This window comes from Hylobates moloch, unplaced genomic scaffold, assembly GCF_009828535.3.
Source record: "Hylobates moloch isolate HMO894 unplaced genomic scaffold, HMol_V3 SCAFFOLD_23, whole genome shotgun sequence".
Taxonomy (NCBI): Eukaryota; Metazoa; Chordata; class Mammalia; order Primates; family Hylobatidae; genus Hylobates; species Hylobates moloch.
In genome coordinates this window covers 40971924-40990581 of record NW_026652298.1, presented here as the reverse complement: position 1 = coordinate 40990581, position 18658 = coordinate 40971924, and the positions used below count along the sequence as shown (strand labels likewise).

The 18658-nt window shown below is 62.6% G+C and overlaps 1 protein-coding gene across 1 annotated transcript; it reads left to right on the top strand.

Moving 5' to 3' along the window:
- The first annotated feature begins 3385 nt into the window (after positions 1-3385).
- On the top strand, positions 3386-12173 carry SSTR5 (somatostatin receptor 5). The gene is made up of 2 exons (XM_032144911.2): positions 3386-3462; positions 9575-12173. The coding sequence occupies exon 2, from the start codon at positions 9602-9604 to the stop codon at positions 10694-10696; it is 1095 nt and encodes a 364-aa protein (XP_032000802.1). The 5' UTR covers positions 3386-3462; positions 9575-9601; the 3' UTR covers positions 10697-12173.
- The last annotated feature ends 6485 nt before the right edge of the window (positions 12174-18658 follow it).

Here is an 18658-nt window from a genome sequence, read left to right as displayed (position 1 = left end):
CAGAGGTGCCCAGGCGAGCAGGCCCCGCCCCCCAGCTGGGCCTATCATCAGAATGCTGGCACAGGCCTGAGGCCTCAAATGTGTGGTACAACCCACTGGCAGAGGAAAGAGCTGCCCTAGCCCAGGTGGGACCGGGGGGTCCCCATGGTCCCCCAGGAGTGTGGGGTTCTTGTGTGGGGGGTCTCTCACCAGCTCCAGATGCCAAGTTCCCAGGGCATATTCACTCAAATTCCTCATCCTCACCTTCCCCCAAATGCAGGCCCAGCGGTGGCCTCTACATGAGGCTGGGAAGGGGCAGGTCTTTGGTGCTCATGGGACGTCACTCCACACTGAGCACTGGTCCAGGTGCCGGGGGACAGAGCGGGCACCCCAGCGGGTTGTGTGGGTGAGGGCCTCAGCACTGCCCCCGCCTCCCATCCTGAAGGGTGGAGTAGCCTGGGAAGCTGCACTTTAATGATTACCCCATTTTAACAGAGTGCCCACTGAAGCTCGAGACCACGGCCAGGAGGGTCAGCCACCCCCACGGCCCCAGGGCCCCAGGGCCCCAGGGGCGGGACTCAGGCCCCTGCAGAAGGCCCCATCCTTGAAACCCTTTGAGGGTCTCCCTGTTTCTCTCTGGACCCCGGGCCACGCTCTGCCCTTGGCAGCTGCAGCCTGCACCTCACTCCGGACGCCTTGGTGGGAAGTCCCTGCTGCCAGGTCCCCAGGCTGGAATCCGCAGGACGTCGGGGCACCCTGTGCTCTTGGGGACGCTCTGCAGTAGCTCCCTGAGGAGCTCAGACACCAGGACACCCTCCCAGCCCAGTCCCGGTGACACATGCCTGCAGCGCCTGCACCAATGTCTTTCTTCTCCTGTCCGGAGGCTGGTGACCCACTGTGCTGCCCCAGTGGGGGGCTGATCTCTGACCTCCTGTCTGGCGGGCTGTGCTGCACCAGCCAGGGCCGGGAGGTGCACGTGGACCCGTGTTTATTGGAATCCTGCTGTGATCAGACCCGTGGGCCACGTTAAGACCTGCCAGGCCACGTGGCCTCCTGTGAGCATCTGCAGGCTGTTGGGGGCAGCGGTCGATGGAACAAGTGTGGGGCGGCCGGGGCTTCCTGGAGGAAGGGTTGCTTGAGCTGCCAGGGAAGTTACCTGCAGAAAGGGAGGTGGGGTGCACCAGGCAGGGGGGCAGCCAGGGCAAAGGCGTGATGCTCAGAGGGTGACGGGGGCAGCGGGGCCCTTCGGAGGAGCAGAGGGAGGGCCCTGTTGGCTGCAGGGCAGAGCACCCCACACTCCTCCTGTCCACCACCCCCAGGGCCCGGCCCGGTCTGGGGACTAAGACGAGAGGCCTCTGGGGTGTTCCAGGTGAGCTGCAGTCAGCCTCTGTTGCTTTTGAATAATTACAGGGGAGCCTGAGCCCAGTGACCAAGCCTCTGCCTGGTAGGGGAGGGGCATGGGCTTTGTGTCCGGGAGCTGCTGGCCTCAGCCTCAGGAGAGGGGGTGTCACGGGCCGTGGGACAGGTCACAGCTAGGGTGGGGTCCCTGGAGAGGGGTCTGAGGAACATCCAGCCACCATTGGTTGCCATGACTCCCGGCAGCCACTAATCCTCACGGTGCTGGGCGTGACCTCTGCAGCGTCCCAGGCGGGCACGACCTCATTTGATCCCCCTGGGGTGGGTGGGACTGAGGCCAGGGGACTCCTACCCAGAACTCAGGGTGGCCGATGTGGGGAGGGGCAGTGTGGGGCCGACAGGTCCCCTCTCTGGCCATCAGGCCCCCAGGAGGGCCCAGGTGCTTGGAGGTGGGGGGAGTCCCGGCTTGATGTTGGGGAGGTGAGTAGATCCAGTGCCCGCCCACCCGCAGGACTGAGCTCCCACTGGGCGCTGGGCCCTGACTCTCACACTGGACCCTGCACCCCTCGGGTGCCCAGTGATTCCAGAACAGTGGGACCCCAGAGGCTTCTCGGGGAGCCCCAGAACATGACGGATGGGGGCCCAGGTGCGAGGCAGTGGGAGCTGGAGGAACACAGCCGGGGGCTGAGGCGAGAACCCCGAGGATCGCGGGCGGAGGCTGAGGGGAGGGGCAGCACATGGAGATGGGGGAGGAGTTAAGGGTCACGAAGGGGTTCTCAGAGGATCTGCCTTGGGAAGCCACTGCTGTGGGAGGGTGGGAGGGAAACAGCCCAGGTACCTCCAGAGAGGATGGAAAGGCGTATGGGGCGGGTTCTGGGCAGGGGCCCTGGGACCAGCCTGCAGCCTCCCCTGAGGGCCTGGCCGTGGCCACAGGCTGGGCAAGAGGGGAGGGGACCTTGGGGCCAGGTGCCGTGGTCCTCTAAGCACTCTTGCTCGATGATAAACGTAATACATGCTCCTTGTAGAACATGTAGAAACACCGAAACGCTTAAAGGAGAGAACATGGTCCCGGTACCCGGCCTTCAAGGGAGCTGCTGGCGTCAGCGGGAGCGCACCCCACCTGTGAACAGACGGCAGGCGGCTGCTCCCATGTCCCCTCAGGGAGGCGCCTAGGGCCTTCCGAGTTCTGCTGTCACCTGGGGCTGCCTCACTTCATTCAGCCAGTGGCGGGGCTCCCTGAGTCGGCGCAGGGGCAGGGGAGGGGGCTGGGGGACCTCCTGGTGGGAAAATGTCCGGTGATCTCCAGCCTCTGCACTCAGCGGGAGGAGGCACTCAATCTCGATTGTTACAGCCAGCAGCGCTCACGGCGGGCCCGGGGATCAGCATCCTGGGAGCTTGTCAGGGATGCAGATTCCCAGGCCCCCACTGCCTGGGGAGTCGGGGGCCCAGCTCAAGGCCCAAGAATCTGCTTTGAGGACCCAGGTAACTCTGCTGCCTGCTTGAGAACCCAGCCTTCGGTGAGGGACTAAAGTGTACCCATGGATTCATTTCAGGGGAAATAAAAATAACAACTTAGCAGGTAGTCTATGTTTAAATATGTGTAGGATCCACAAATAAGGCATGGATAAAACCCAAATAGAGTGTCGTGGAAATCGCACGACCACGGACGCCCTCTCGCTAGGGCTGCCTGCCGTCCCCGCCAGCCTCCACACACCCACGTCTCTCCACAACCCCAGCCCACCCCTCAGAGACGTCTGCAGAGCCCCTGACCCTCTCCCCTTGAACAAGGACCCTCCACCCTCTTCAGACTCTCGACGAGGGACCCCCTGGCCTCCTGCTGGCGGCAGGACCCACACCCCAAGCTGGGGTCTACCGCAGAAAATAGTGTACAGGCACAGGCGATCATGGGGTCACTGCCAGTGGGACCAGGGCTGTGGGCGAGTGCGCGAGGGTTCCTGGAGGCCAGACGTGGGACCCGGGAGTCGAGCAGGTGAAGCGGCCCTGCCCCGCCCCCACCAGACCCTGGCCCCGCCCCGCCCCGCCCCCTCCCAGCCTGCGCCCGAGAGAGCCCGGAGCCAGCGCCGCGCGGACATTGGGGCTCCCCGGCCAGAGGGCGCCGCCGCCCAGGTGAGTGCCGCCCGCCCCTGTCCCCCTCCCGCGCGGACACCCCCGGCCCTCGGCTGTTATCCCCGCTGGGGGTCTCACCCTGTGTGCGCAGCCCCGGCCCGGGGTCCCGCCGTGCGCCCCCAGCCCGCTGCACGCACTGTCCCCCACGCACCCTCCGCACACCCGCGGGGCTCTCCTGCCGCCGCCGGGGTCCCTCCCTTCCCGTTCCATCCACTCCCATCTCCTTCCCCCACCCCACAGCTCACCATCTGCAGGCGCCCCGTGTGCCAGGGTCAGCCCAGAAGCCACAGGGGAGGCAGATGGCCCCACTCTGCCCACCGCGCCGCTCCCGGCCTCTCCTCCCCACGACAGGGGCCACAGCGGGGCTGGCCCCTGGAGCTGGAGGAGGGTGGGTAGGGCTGGGGAGGGCTCGGAGCCTGGGGCTGGGGGCTGGGAGTGGCACTCAGGCCACAGAGAACCACTGGGCCACGGAAGGAGGGTCCCAGGGTGCCCATGGCACCCAGCGAGGGGAGGATCTGCAATTTGGGTATGGGGGGAGGCAACTGGTGCTTGCGCCCAGCTGGGTCCATGAGCTCCTGGAAGGCAGCAGGCAGAGGCCAGCACCTAGGAGCCCTGTGCCTGGCACCCACAGATGGGTTCCCTGAAACCCAAGACTGGGGAGGCTGGGGTGCCACCCTGCCAGCTGCGAACAGAGCCCCCTCCTGTCCAAGGCACCACGTGTACCTGGAATCCTCCTGGCGTCTCCACCCTCCCCAGAATAGAGAACATGCCACTGGGGTGTGTGCCCTTGGCCCTCCCCCACCACCCCAGACCCACGCACGTGCCCAACCCGCTGTCTCTGGCCTGCCAGCCCGCCTGGGGCCCCCTCAAGGGCGAGAGAGCGGCATGCATGGTGAAAGAAGTTGGGGATTGTTCCAGCGAGGCTGAGCCCTTTCTGAAGGGAGTGATTCTGGGCGGTGTGGGTGGGGACTGCCAGAGCCTCCTGGGCAGAAACTGGTCGATAGCACCAAGGACAGGGGCCTGGCGTTGATTTCCAGGGCGAGACCCAGCGGGGCTCCCAGGAGGTGCCTGGTGTGGAGGGTGCCCTGAGAAGCGTTCGCGGAGCACGCAGGACCCCTGCTGCTGCTGCTCCAGGCTGGCCCACACCTGCCTCAGTTTCCCTCTCCTGGGGAGGGTATGTGCCCCTGGCCGCAGGCTGCCGCAGGGACAGATGGCATGTATATGGGGGACAGGCGGGGGTGCCATTGGCTGCACTCACAGAGCTGGACCCCAAGGGGGCAGTGGCCTGCCACCAGCCCACCCTTCCGACAGAGGAAACAGGTCAGAACGCTTGTTCTGGGAGCACAGGCCTGGCTCGGGGGCCTTTGGAGGGGCTGGGGCCTGTAGTCTTAGCTAGGGTGTCCCCCAACGTTTGCCCCCGCCCAGCACACATTGGAGGAGCCTGGGTGGGTCTGCAGCCTCTCCAGGGTGGGGTGTGGGCCCCAGCTGTGTGAGCCGCTGCCTTCCCAAGCAGCAGGTTCTGCAGCCTCTCCAAGCTGCAGCTGCATCGCTGCCCCCCGTGAAGGAGCCGGCTCCCCGACCTCGTGCTGGGCTAGCCTGGAAGGGGTTGGCAGGGTGCAGGCTAGACCTCCACCCAGTCATGGAGGACTTGGTGCTGAGGCCCCGCCTCTGGTCCCAGGCCCCTGTGAAGACTGCCCCGTTCTCTGAGGAGCCCAGCGGCCTCCTGGATGCTGGGGAAACGCTGGGCTGCTTAGGGCAGCTTGTGGGAGCAATCATTGAGTGCCCAGTGTATGCCAGCCCCGCTGTGGCCCCCTTCGTGGGGAGGTGAGGCCGGGAGCAGTGCGGTGGGCAGACTGGGGCCATCTGGGTCCCCTGTGGCTTCTGGGCTGACCCTGGCACACAGGGCATCTGCAGACGGTGAGTTGTGGGGTGGGGGCGGGAGACGGGAGGGATGGATGCTGGTGGGAGTGGATGCACGCAGCACCCTGCACACAGAAGCTCACTCAGTTTCATCTGCTCAGGGACCCTACAGTTTGCAGGAGTTGCCTATCCCAGAAGCTGGGCTCAGTGAAGCCCGTGACTTACCACAGACCACGCAGCCCATGTGGGGAGTGGGCAGGGGCCGGGGTCTCTCCCAGTGCCGTGTCAGGCTGAGCAGATCCCTTCGTGGCTGAGGGTTCGGGATCAGAAAGCTCCTAATGCTGGCTCCCCCTCCAGTGAATCCCCCCACCCACAAGGGACAGGGCCACCGGGACCATTTCCCCGTGAGTGCGTAATTTTATGACTCAGAAGATGACTGCTTCCAAATAATGGCTCTTGCAGAATTACGATCCAAGAGTTAGGTACAGCAGTAATAGTCTATTTTTGTCCTTTGCTGCTCTGAAGTCTAACTCCGGAGGTGGAGCACTGGGGGCCGTAGAGCCGGGGACCTGGCAGCCTGTGGAGCCCCTCGCTGGGCTCTGGGCACGAGAGTGGCCTTGGAGGAACCCTGAGGCTCCTCTGAAGCTATGAAGCTGCAAAGACAGGGGTTTGATTTTAGCTGCTTGGGAGGCTGAGGCAGGAGGATCGCTTGAGCACAGGTCCAGGCTGCAGTGAGCTGTGATCACAGCACCACTGCAATCCAGCTTGAGCAACAGAGCAAGACCCCATCTCAAAAACAAAAAAACAGGCATTTGGGAACCACATGTGCTGAGGACCCAGGGCCTGTGCTGGAGATGGACCGGAGCCCAACAGCCGCCCTCTCCCCGCCCCACCATCAGTGGCTCCTCTGTCCCCTCCGCCTGGCCGCCTTGGTACAGAGGAATGGGCCGAAAGTGCCTCCCCAGGGAGAGCTGCAGCTCAGAGGCCTCTGCACCTGGGCCGCCATCCCATCCACCCGGACTCCCACGCAGCCCGCGGGCTGTCTCCAGACCACTGTCCTTCCGGAATGCACGCTCCACAGGCAGCCAGAGGGAGCCACAAACATGGCGTGTTGGATTTCTGTGCTGGTCCCTGGGGAGCGGAGAGCCACAGGCCCCTCCCCCTCCCTCTCCCTCCCTCTCTCTCCCCCCACCCTGTCTTTCTCTCTCCCCCACTCCCTCTCCCTCCCTCCCTCTCCCCCCACCCTGTCTTTCTCTCTCCCTCCCCACCTCCCCCTCCCTCCCCCTCCTTCTCTCCCTCTCTCCTCCCCTCCCCCTCCCTCTCCCTCTCCCTCCTCTCTCTCTCCCTGCACCGTGTCTTTCTCTCTCCCTTCCCCTCCTTCTCCCTCTCCCTCCCTCTCTCCTCCCCTCCCCCTCCCTCTCCCTCCTCTTTCTTTCCCCCCCACAGTGTCTTTCTCTCTCCCTCCCTGCCTCCCCCTCCCTCTCCTTCTCCCTCTCTCTCCCTGCACCGTGTCTTTCTCTCTCCCTCTCCCTCCCTCTCTCCTCCCCTCCTCCTCCCCCTCCCCCTCCCTCTCCCTCCTCTCTCTCTCCCCCCCACACTGTCTTTCTCTCTCCCTCCCCGCCTCCCCCTCCCTCTCCTTCTCCCTCTGTCTCCCTGCACCGTGTCTTTCTCTTTCCCTCTCCCTCTCCCTCCCTCTCTCCTCCCCTCCTCTCTCTCTCCCCCCCACCCTGTCTTTCTCTCTCCCTCCCCGCCTCCCCTCTTCTCCAACCCCAGGGGTCTGGAGGCCACTGCTCCACTCCTGCTGAGGACTCTGCTGTGCTCTGGCTCCTCCCTGTGGGAATCAGTCGTGTCTCTCTGGCTGGTGTCCCTGCCCAGATGCCGCAGCTTGATGGGGATGCTCTTTCCTTCCTTTATGCTGCTTGGGACAGGTGCGCTCCCAGACGGGATCCTGTCGCCAGTTCTGGGGGAGCCCAGCCAGGCTCTCCCCCTGCAGATCCCACAGAGCCCTCTCCGGACCTTCTGCCAGCGCCCTGCTCCAGTGAACGTTTCAACCCTCTTCCCATTCACCGATTCTCTCTTCAGCGCTGTCCACACTGGAGTTGGTTCTGACCACTTTTGTAGTGTTTTTTTCCACTTAAATGATTGTATTTTTTACATCCAGGATTTGTAATTTTTAAAAATAGATGCCTGTTCATTTTACTTCTTACACAGAAGCCAAATGTATTTCCTAACATTTTATCCGTGCCGTCTCTGTGGATCCTGCACATATTTAAACATAGCCTAAGCGTACCTGTTTGCCTGTTATTTTTATCTCCCTCAGATGGATCCACGGGTCCACTGGCCCTGCTGATTTTCTGAGTCGTATTTCTTAGTGTGTTTGAGCCACGTGAGCTTAGGGATGTTGATTTCTAGGTTTGTTGGGGACAGAGGGCTTTCTCTTTGTGTTGTCAGCCTTGTGTTCTGGGCTCCTCCATCCCCAGCTCTCCTGTCCTTGTCTACCAGATTTCAGTGGCCTTGGCCCAGCCCCCCAGCCCCGCAGCCCCCAGCCAGGACTGTGGCGTTTCCTGGCAGCTGCTGGGGTCGTCCTGTGCTCTGAGGTGCCTCGGGGGTAAGGGCTGGTCAGCTGAGCAGGCCCAGGGCTCCAGACCACACACTGGGGTCACCACGGCCGGCTCCACCCCTGCTCAGGCTGGGGTCCCCCAGGGAGGGACTTGTCCCCGGTCTGGATCCTGGGGGCACTTTGATTCTCTGCTGGCCACCCCCAGGGTCACACAGCTCCAGGGTCAACCCGAACGTCCGGCCTTCCTCCGCCCCACTCGTCAGGGGAGGCATTGATCTTTTTGAGACAGGGTCTTGCTGAGTCACCCAGGCTGGCGTGCAGTGGTGCAATCACAGCTCACTGCAGCCTCAACCTCCTGGGCTCAAATGATCCTCCCCACTCAGCCTCCTCAGTGGCGCCCGCCACCACACTTGGCTAATTTTTGTACTTTTTGTAGAGACGGGGTCTCACCATGTTGCTCAGGCTGGTCTCGAGCTCCTGACCTCAGGTGATCCACCCGCCTCGGCCTCCCACAGCTCCGGGATGACAGGCTTGAGCCACCGCACCCAGCCGGAGTATCATTTTTATGAATGATTTCAAACACGCAGAAAAATACAAAAACAATGTACGAGGTACACACGTGCCCATGGCCTTGAACCCACAGACGTCACCATTCCCAGCCCACCCTTCTCCATGGAAGCCCCGGCTGAAGCCTCCCCTCTCTCCCCTCCCCCAAGTCTCCCCTGTTCTCTCTCTGGGCCACGGTTGGGGGTTCCAGGGCCTGGGAGGGGCTCAAAGCTCCAATGGGACTGGGCAGTGTCAGGTGGCTGGAGCCCCCACACGCTGTGCCTCTGACCCGCCGACACCCCCCACCGCGGCTTCTTGTCGGGGCTGCAGGGTGTGCAGCCCCCGCCCCCAGTCTCCCCTCCTTCGCCCTGTGCGACTCCTGGGGCTCCGTGTGACCGCTCTGTGTGGTTTATGTGTTTGCTTCTCTGCAGCCGCCCCATGGGGAGGGGCGGTGTCTGCCTGGCCCTGTGCTGTGCCCTCGCCTGGGTTTACAGATGTCTGTCATTGCTGTGGGGGTGACGGTGCCTGCGCTGGCCTGGAGAGAGGTCCAGGGGCCGATGGGCAGCGTGCACCCCGGTGAAAGCCCCTCGAGGCTGCGGTGGCGACACCACGTCCAGCCGCTTCTCGGGTCGTCCTAGCCAGGCGCCATTCATCCCAGGCGGACAGGGGCCGACCACTGGCCCCGTCTCTCTCCACTGCCACCTCTCCCTGTGTGTCCCGGGAGGTGCCGCCCCCTGGGCCTCGGCCCCTTACCTGGAAGACGAGGGCAGCAGCACTGCAGGGCAGGCTCTGAGGGCTTCGGGAGACGCAGGTGCTGGCCTCAGACTCCAGGATGCTGTGGCCAGGCCAGGCGCCATCTGGGTGCAGGGGCGGCCACAGGGCAGCCGTCGCCGTATCGACAGCAGCCGTCCGTCTGGGCTCCCGGGGCCACCTGCCCGCCGCTCCTTCCTCTCCTGGCTTATTTTCCAAACAATTTGCTTAATGTGATTCCCGGCCGAGCTGAACATGACTAATCGTGTTTACCCGGTGATCCCGCGCCTCCTGGCAGGCGGGGCTGGGGCCGGGCTGGGGCCCAGGAGGAAGGAATGCCTGCATGTGCCGGTTCAGGGACTCACCACCCTGGCATACTCCCCGCTTCTCTTGCAGAGCCCGACGCGCCCCCGGGCTGCCGCCATGGAGCCCCTGTTCCCAGCCTCCACGCCCAGCTGGAACGCCTCCTCCCCGGGGGCTGCCTCCGGAGGCGGTGACAACAGGACGCTGGTGGGGCCGGCACCCTCGGCAGGGGCCCGGGCGGTGCTGGTGCCCGTGCTGTACCTGCTGGTGTGCGCGGCTGGGCTGGGCGGGAACACACTGGTCATCTACGTGGTGCTGCGCTTCGCCAAGATGAAGACCGTCACCAACATTTACATCCTCAACCTGGCGGTGGCCGACGTCCTGTACATGCTGGGGCTGCCTTTCCTGGCCACGCAGAACGCCGCGTCCTTCTGGCCCTTCGGCCCCGTCCTGTGCCGCCTGGTCATGACGCTGGACGGCGTCAACCAGTTCACCAGTGTCTTCTGCCTGACAGTCATGAGCGTGGACCGCTACCTGGCGGTGGTGCACCCGCTGAGCTCCGCCCGCTGGCGCCGCCCACGTGTGGCCAAGCTGGCGAGCGCCGCGGCCTGGGCCCTGTCTCTGTGCATGTCGCTGCCGCTCCTGGTGTTCGCCGACGTGCAGGAGGGCGGTACCTGCAACGCCAGCTGGCCGGAGCCCGTGGGGCTGTGGGGCGCCATCTTCATCATCTACACGGCCGTGCTGGGCTTCTTCGCGCCGCTGCTGGTCATCAGCCTGTGCTACCTGCTCATCGTGGTGAAGGTGAGGGCGGCGGGCGTGCGCGTGGGCTGTGTGCGGCGGCGCTCGGAGCGGAAGGTGACGCGCATGGTGTTGGTGGTGGTGCTGGTGTTTGCGGGATGTTGGCTGCCCTTCTTCACCGTCAACATCGTCAACCTGGCCGTGGCGCTGCCCCAGGAGCCCGCCTCCGCCGGCCTCTACTTCTTCGTGGTCATCCTCTCCTACGCCAACAGCTGCGCCAACCCCGTCCTCTATGGCTTCCTCTCTGACAACTTCCGCCAGAGCTTCCAGAAGGTTCTGTGCCTCCGCAAGGGCTCTGGCGCCAAGGACGCTGACGCCACGGAGGCGCGGCCAGACAGGAGCCGGCAGCAGCAGGAGGCCACGCCGCCCGCGCACCGCGCCGAAGCCAACGGGCTTATGCAGACCAGCAAGCTGTGAGAGCCCAGGCCGGGGGTGGGCCGCCCCGTGTCACCCCCAGGAGCAGGGTTGGCACTGCGGTGACCCCCACCCGTGACCTGCCAGTCAGGATGCTCCCCGGCAGTGGTGTGAGGACAGAGCTGGCTGAAGCCAGGCTGGGGTGGACACAGGGCAGAAGGCGCCCCACAGTGACTGACCACCCCCTCTAGCCGTCTGCCACACAGCGGGGGCTCCCGGGAGGTGGGGGAGGTGGCCAGGCTGGTGGGGGGCTCGCCGTGCGGTGCAAGTGCTCAGGGCCGCCTCACCCTCCGTCCGGCCCCAGCCCATGCCGGCCTTCCCTCTGGAGAGCGACTTTTCCAGAAGGCCGGCCAGGCGAGAGGGTCTTCCTGACTGCGGGGCTGACCTGCACGACCCGCCGGCTGTGTGTGCCCTCAGGTCAGCTCTGAGCCACCGGGTCCACGTCCAAGGCTGCTCTGCTAAATTAAAGACACCCGAAAGCGCTTGACTCAGGTCCCCGGAGTCCCTGGCCAGGGCCCCAGTCCCTCGCTTGCCCTGCTCTGTGTGGACTCTGGGGACGCAGGTGTAAGGGGAGTGTGGCTGGGCGGCCCCCGGTCAGCCGGGGTCACGCCTGTCCTGGGGGCCCCACCCTGCTGCCCGACACCCCCCACGGGATGCTGCAGGCGGCAGTTGCTGTCTCAGAGAGGGGAGCCGGGGGGCTTGGGCACTGGCCCAGCCAGGGGCGAGGTGGGGAGGTGGCTGGTGCAGAGGAGAGCCAGGGGCTGAGGTTGGGGTGGAGGCTCCGGCCCTCCAGGCTGCTGGGGGCGCAGGTGGCTGTGCTGTGCTGAGATTGGCTCTGTCTGGAGGGGTCCAGTGTGGGGTGTGCCTGCTGGAGGAGGACCTGAGGGTCAGGGGCTGCTGAGGACGGGGAACCTGCGGCCGTCTCTTCTGCTTTGGGGCAGGGGCTCTGGCCCGGCAGAGGGAGCAGGGACAGGAGCAGAGGACGGTCATCCAGGCACAGCGGGGAGCTGCTCCCCAGGCCAGAACAGACAGCACTGCTGAGAGGCGGCGGCCGTGCGAATGACAAAAATAGCACGCCCTGGGAATCCCGCCGCCCCCCACCTAGAATTGTCCCACCTCCCCCACCCCAAACACCAGCTTTTCCTGGCGCCCCAGGCCCAGAACCTGGGCCCAGAGAGCCTTGCTGGGGTATCTGGGGCACCTTGGCCTCGCTCTGAGGGTGGAAGGAGAAGGACCAGGGTGCGGCATCACTCGGCCCCAGGGACCCCTCTGCCCTGCCCAGCACTGGCCCCGACCCGTGTTCCCACCGTCTGCCCAGAGCAGGGCCTCATCCTCCCGGATGGCACAGGGAGCGGCTGAGTGGGCACAGATCCTGGCAGGAGAAAGGCCCAGGCTGAGGCCAGGCCTGGGAAACATCCGAGCAGTGAGGACACGCGTGTTTGACAACTGCTCCCCTGAATAAATGCGAGGATAAATGTTTGATTCTTTCCCCGAGCAAATATTGTCCCTGGAGCCGAGTTCAGCCAGCGCAGACCAGAGTGAGTGGAGCCTGGGCTCCCCTGAGGCCCAACACAGGACCCGCCCCCAGCCCAGCCCCTCTGAGCCAGACGAGGCCAGGATGGGGGCGGCCAAATGCCCAGCAGGAAGTGGGAGGCGTGGAGCTAGTGAACAGGGTGAAAATCGATGGAAGCTGCCTGGGGTCTTAGACTGGAGCTGCCCCTCACGGCTTCTCCACAGCTCTGGGCGGGCAGGGTGGCCGTCTGCAGGGGGTCCACAAAGCTCTGCCTCTTGAGTCACCAAAGAGGGATGCATCCAGGGTGCACTGGGGGAAGCTGAGGCCCATTCACACCGCAGCACCCCCCTCGACCTGCCTCCCCAGGGATTTGGGTGCCATGTTCATCCTCTCAGAAGGCTTTGGGGACCGAGCAGATGGCTCGGAAATCCCTGCCGAGATCAATTTCTCAATTGATTTGACGCCGGGCGCTCTCCCTGCAGGGCCGGCAGCCACGCGTGGCAGACAGAGGCGCCAGCGCCCTCACTCCCGGGTGAAGACGCCCTTGGCCCCCAGCCCATTCGACCCGGCCGCAAGCCTCAGGCCACCCTGCTCCCCGCCTCGCCCAGCCTGAAGCCCCCAGGACCCCGGTCCCTGTCCGTCCCAAGCCCCAGCCTCACGGCCCTGCCGAGCTCCCCAGTCTGGTCCCGGCCACGCGCAGCCCACGTCTGTGCCTTTGGTCATAGCCTTGTCACCGTCAGGTGCACACCCTCCCCACAAACCAGACCCGCCGCGCACGGCCTCCTCTTCGCTTGACCTCCCCCAGGACCCCGCCACGCTGACCCTCTGGGGACGGTGGGCTCGTGACGGCGGCCCCACAGCTGGGCCTGGGACTGACTGCCCTTGACCCCCTGCGCTGGCTGAGCCCTGAACACGTGTCTCCCTCGGACAGACGCACCTGCAGGGCACCAGCATGGGGCTGGGTTGTGGGATCAAGGTGGAGCCGGAAGAGCATTCCAGGCAGAGGGAACAGCCTATGGGAAGGCTCAGAGGCAAAGGGGCACAGGGGGGTTAGCTGTGGGGGTCAATTCAGAGAGAGGAGCAGATCCAGGGCCCCCAAGTTCTGCCCCCATGCTACCCTAGGGAAGGAGGAAGCTGCGCTCACTCCAGCTTGAGAGAGGAGACTGGATGAGAGGCGGGAAGAGGCACACACAGGGCGTGTGCGGAGGCTGTGAGTCGTCCAGGAGAATGCGCAGCGGCCAGGCCCAGAGCCGGGGCCCCAGGGGTGCTCAGAGGGCAGAGGCAGCCCCTGGCCAGGCCTGGAGAAGGGGGCAGTGGCACCTGTCTGGTTCCTGCTTGGAGCACGTGGGAAGACAAGGCCCCGGGGTCTGATGGCCTCAGTGGGCTGAGAGGGCTGAACATGTCTGCGGAGGTCCCAGGCAGCCCATGGACCAGGCTGGGCAGAGCCAGGGGGAAGAGGACAAGGCCTGGATGCTCCCAGGGCACCAGCATGAAAGGCCGGGTGGGGGTCAGGTGAGTGTCTGGAAGGAACATGGGCCCTGGGCCCCTCCATCCTCACCTCCTGGGGCAGTGGGGACCTGTGGGTGTCAGGGGCCGCAGAGCCGAGACCCCTTGCAGGCCACCGAGGACCCGGTGGGGGTGGGGGTGAGGGCGCGGCGCGGAGCAAACATCCTGGCGGGGCGGCTTCCCGGCCAGCGCGCATCACTGGGTTTTATTGGCTCTGGGCTGCAGCGACTCCAGTGACCTTGCTCAGGAAACTCACCCCGGGGAGGACGGGGAGGGCGGGAGGGATCTGTCTGCCTGGCAGAGTGGGTGTGGGGAAGACGGGGCCAAGGCGAAGCAGCCCCCACGGGCAGGGGGAGGTGTCGTTAGCTTCACAGTGAGGGAAACTGCGGCCAGGCCGTCGTGGAGGCTGACAGACCCCGGCGAGCCGAGCCTCGTCCCAGCCCAGCCCCATCAGCAGGGGTGCCCTGGGGCGGGATGTGGGGGTCTGTGGAGGGACCCGGAAGGCCTCCTGGGGAGGGAAGGGGGCAGAGGCGACCGGCAGCCATGGGGCCCCCAGAAGCAGCCGCTGGCCCAGGGCCCCGGGGAAGCCGTTTCCTCCCACCAGACGAGACCCCACGAGAGTGGGTGGGGTGGGGTGGGGACGGGGAGTGGGACCAGCTGTGGGGTCTCAGGGAGGCAGTCTGGGGGAAGACTGCCCCTAGGACGGGCCCCTCTGCCCATCCAAGGCTGGGTCTTGGCAGCACGAGCAACCCCCGTGGGTGCAGCAGAGGCGGGCGCTGGCCACGCTGCCCTGCTGAGGCCTGGAACCACCTTGGGCTCTGCACTCCTGTGGGTGGCAGGAGCCGCCCAGGGCCCTTGGCAGGCTGTTAGGTGGAGTCAGCCTCCTGGGTTCATTCTCTTCTGTCCCCACCCCGACTTGGCCACAGCAGCCCCCGCCTCTGGCTACGTCTCCCTCCTTCCTCCCAACCCCACCTCCACTTCCAGCCCCATTTTCTCCCAAACACAAATCTGTTCATGGTCCTCTGCTGCTCACAAGCCTTCTGTGGTTCCCACTCCTCAACCCAGGCTTCCCAGGGCTCTGTCCCCGTCCTGGGAAACGGGTGTCATCACGTAGCGTGGTTTGAGGAGGGCTCACAAGGACACTGTCAGGGCCAGGTGCCAGGTGCAATGGTTCATACCTATCATCCCAGCAACTGCTGAGGCTGAGGCGGCAGAGAGCTTGAATTCGGGGGTTCGAGGCCAGCCTGGGCAGCATAGTAAGACCCCATCTCTACACAGTCTACAAAGATTAGCCAGTGATGGTGGTGCATGCCTGTTGTCTCAAGTACTGGGGAGTCTGAGGCAGGAGGACTGCTTGAGCCTGGGAGGTGGAGGCTTCAGTGAGCTCTGACTGTGCCGCTACACTGCAGCAAGACCCTGTTTCAAAGAAAAAAAAAAAAGGCCCTTTGTGAAGTGAGGGGGAGTGCAGTGTCCTGGCTGACACCTTGGCTTTATCAGCCTCGAGTTGCAAGGTTTGGGGCAGGGTCATCAGAACCCGGAGATGAGATGGCTGGGAGAGGAGAGGCTACCTGTGGAGCAGAGACAGCCAGGGCCTGCTGGGCTCCCCAGTTCTCCCTCCCGGGGCCTGCTGGGCTCCCCAGTTCTCTTTCCCGGGGCCTGCTGGGCTCCCCAGTGGCCAAACGCAGCTGGAAGCTGTTGGTTTTGTCTATAGTGGTCGGCAACTCATGTAGAGCAGTGGGACGGGTGAGATGGGGCCGTGGAACAGAAGACACTGGCCCCTCCACCTGAGTCCCTGTTCTGATGTTCATCGTGCCAGAGAGGGTGGCCAGAGAGTGAGGGGATGCCCAGGAGCTGCCTTTGTCCTGGTCACAGCTCCTGCCTCTCACCCCACTCTGGTGCCCAGGTCCTGCCCGTGGGTGCCTCCCTCCATGGGGGCTTGGAGCTTCAGGAAGGCAGTGTTGGCCGTGCCTGTGCCCTCAGACACCTGTCCTCTCACTCCTAACTCTGCCTCCAGGAACCATGGTGGGGGCAGTTCCCTAGAGTGAGGCAAGGATTCCATGGCTGCCAGTGCAGTGGGGAGAGGGTCACAGGAGAGGGAGGTCTGGCTGCTGTTCCTGTCCACCTGGCTATGGCTTTGCCCAGCTCTCTGTACACTGGGTCTGCCTACTGTGGCCTCCTGCCAGGCCCTGCCCATGTGTTTCCTGAGGGACACGGATGATGGTAGTGACCAGGCAGCTTGGAGATGCCTGTAAGCCACAGGAGAATATCTAGACACTGGCACTCGTGATGGTGTGAATCCACAATGATTTTTCATCCTTCCTGTATCTTCCAAATTCTCTATTTCCTCTCAAGTTTTCTTCCATCTGTGCAAGACCCTTGCAGGGCAGGAAGGCCATCCTTTGCTGTCCCTGGGACAGCACTTCCTAGGGTCCCATGTTTTAGTTTCAGGATTGACACAAAGCAGAAAGTTTCACTTTCATGAAGTCCAACCTATCACATATCTACTTGGAAAATTCTTCCACTTTTTATCAGTGGGAGGTTTTTCCCCATTCACAGATCAGCCAAATGTCCCCAAGTATTTTTTAACATTTTGGTAAAATACGTGTAACAGAATTTTACCACCATAACCATTTTTGTGGATGCTCCTGTGGCATTAAGGACATTTACACTGCGGTGCAACCATCACCCCCATTTATCTCCAGAACTCTTCTCAAAATCACAAACTGAAACTCTGTCCCCATTAAACGACTCCCTGTTCCCACCCCCAGCCCCAGCACCCACCCTTCTACTTTCTGTCTCTATGAATTTGAGTCCTCTAGGTGCCTCGTGCAAGTCAAATCAGACAGCATTTGTCCTTTTGTGACTGATTTATTTCACTCAGCGCACTGCCTTTGAGGCTCATCCACAGAGCACATGCCAGAATTTCCTTCCTGTTTGAGGTTGACCACTGACCCCTTGCATGGATGGACCACATTTGGTTTCTCCATTCGTCATCAACAGACACCTGAGCTGTGTCCACAGTCTGAGTCCACTTCTGCTGCTGTCATAGAATACCCCACCTCTTAGAGCAGTCACAGTGACCATTGGCTTCAGCATAGGAATTCTGGGGGCACATTCCGACCACAGCACCTACCTTATGGCTACAGTGAGTAACGCTACTGTGAACATCGGTGTACATCTCACAATCCCACATGGGTTTTGTTGGTGGTGTGTGTGTGTGTGTGTGTGTGTGTGTGTGTGTGTGGCAGGATCTCGCTCTGTTGCCCGGGGTGGAGTGCAATAGTGCGATCTCAGCTCACCACAACATCTGCCTTGTGGGTTCAAGCAATTCTCCTGCCTCAGCCTCCCGAGCAGCTGGGATTACAGACATGTGCCACCATGCCTGGCTAATTTTGTAATTTTACTAGAGATGGGGTTTCTCCATGTTGGTCAGGCTGGTCTTAAACTCCCAACCTCAGGTGATCTGTCCGCCTCGGCCTCCCAAAGTGCTGGGATTACAGGCGACACGAATTTCAAATGAAAAATACCCCTCCTTGTGGCTGCCTCTGCCTTCCTGGTATATTTCCTGGTATATGGGGTGCCCTCTAGTTCTTTAGGGGCGAGGAGCTCTGGCAGTCCTGTCTCTGCTTGGTGGACACTGTGTTATGATATCTAAGAGGGAAAGTCTCCACCCGACGCTGAGCTGAGCTGAAATTGTTAGAATCCTATCCATTCTTCCAGGCTCTCTTCAACACTGCTTTTACAAAATTAAAAAAAATGAAATTTGGGCCAGCATGGTGGCTCATGCCTACAATCCCAGCGCTTTGGGAGGACGAGGCTGGAGGATCAGCTGAGCGTGGGAGTTCGAGACCAGCTTGGGCAACATGGTGAAATCCCATCTCTGCAGAAAAAAATTTTTTAATTAGTTAAGTGTGGTGGCTCGTGCCTGCAGCCCCAGCGACTGGAGAGGCTGGGGTGGGAGGATGGCTTGAGCCCGGGAGTTCAAAGCTGCAGTGAGTGACAGTGTCACCGCACATCAGCCTGGGTGACAGAACAAGACCTTGTCCAAAAAAAAATGGAATTTTTACAGAAATGTTCATAGTAGCATTATCTATAATCCGTAATAGCCAAAAGGTAGAAACGACACAGGTGTCCATCAACAAACAATGGATAAACAAATGTGGTCCATCCACAGGACAGAATATTGCTCGTGTGACTCCATTTCCATGAAATGCCCAGAACAGGCCGTTCACAGACACAGAGAGGAACACTGGCTGCCGGGGGGTGGACGGGGAAGCGGGGAGCGACTGCTGAGGATTGTATGTTTCTTTCAGGGGGACGGAACTGTTTGGGAACTAGACAGAGGTGACGGCTGAGTGTGCAGTGCCATGCAACTGTTCACTCTCAAATACTCAATTCTACGTAATATGAATTTCACCTAAACATTTAAAATTGCATTTTTACTGGAATTCCACTAAACGGATAAAGTCACATGGGATAAGCTGCCTCCCCAGCCCGATGATCGCCTGGAATGTCACGGGGATGTCCCTGCGGGAAGCTGTGTTCCCCAGTCCCTTCCTGTGCGGTTGACTCATGATTAAAGCCAGCGTGGGCCGACCACGGGGTGCGCGGCGCAGCTCTGATGGGGTGGCTCCCCCTCGTCTCCTAAGTGGCCAGGGCAGCACGAGGCTGTCGCTGCTTTCCGTGTCTCTTGCCTCTACCAAGCATCCCTCTTTCTGCTCCCACCTGGCGCTGGCAGCGTCCCCCAGGCGTTTATCACTTGGCAGAGAATCGTGACCTTATCTTGTCTCACTTTCAGTTCTCAGTCCTTGTTTTTTAAACAAATAAACCTGGAAGGTTGGCAGGATGCAGGTCCTGCCGTCTGAGGCTCTCGCGGGCATCTCCCCACCCCGGTTCTCTGAGAACCCGAGTCGCCACTGGCACTCGTTAGACACCCCCTGCCAGCT

Coding starts and splice junctions, on each gene's coding strand:
- SSTR5 (XM_032144911.2), top strand. CDS start 9,602: ATGGAGCCCCTGTTCCCAGCCTCCACGCCCAGCTGGAACGCCTCCTCC.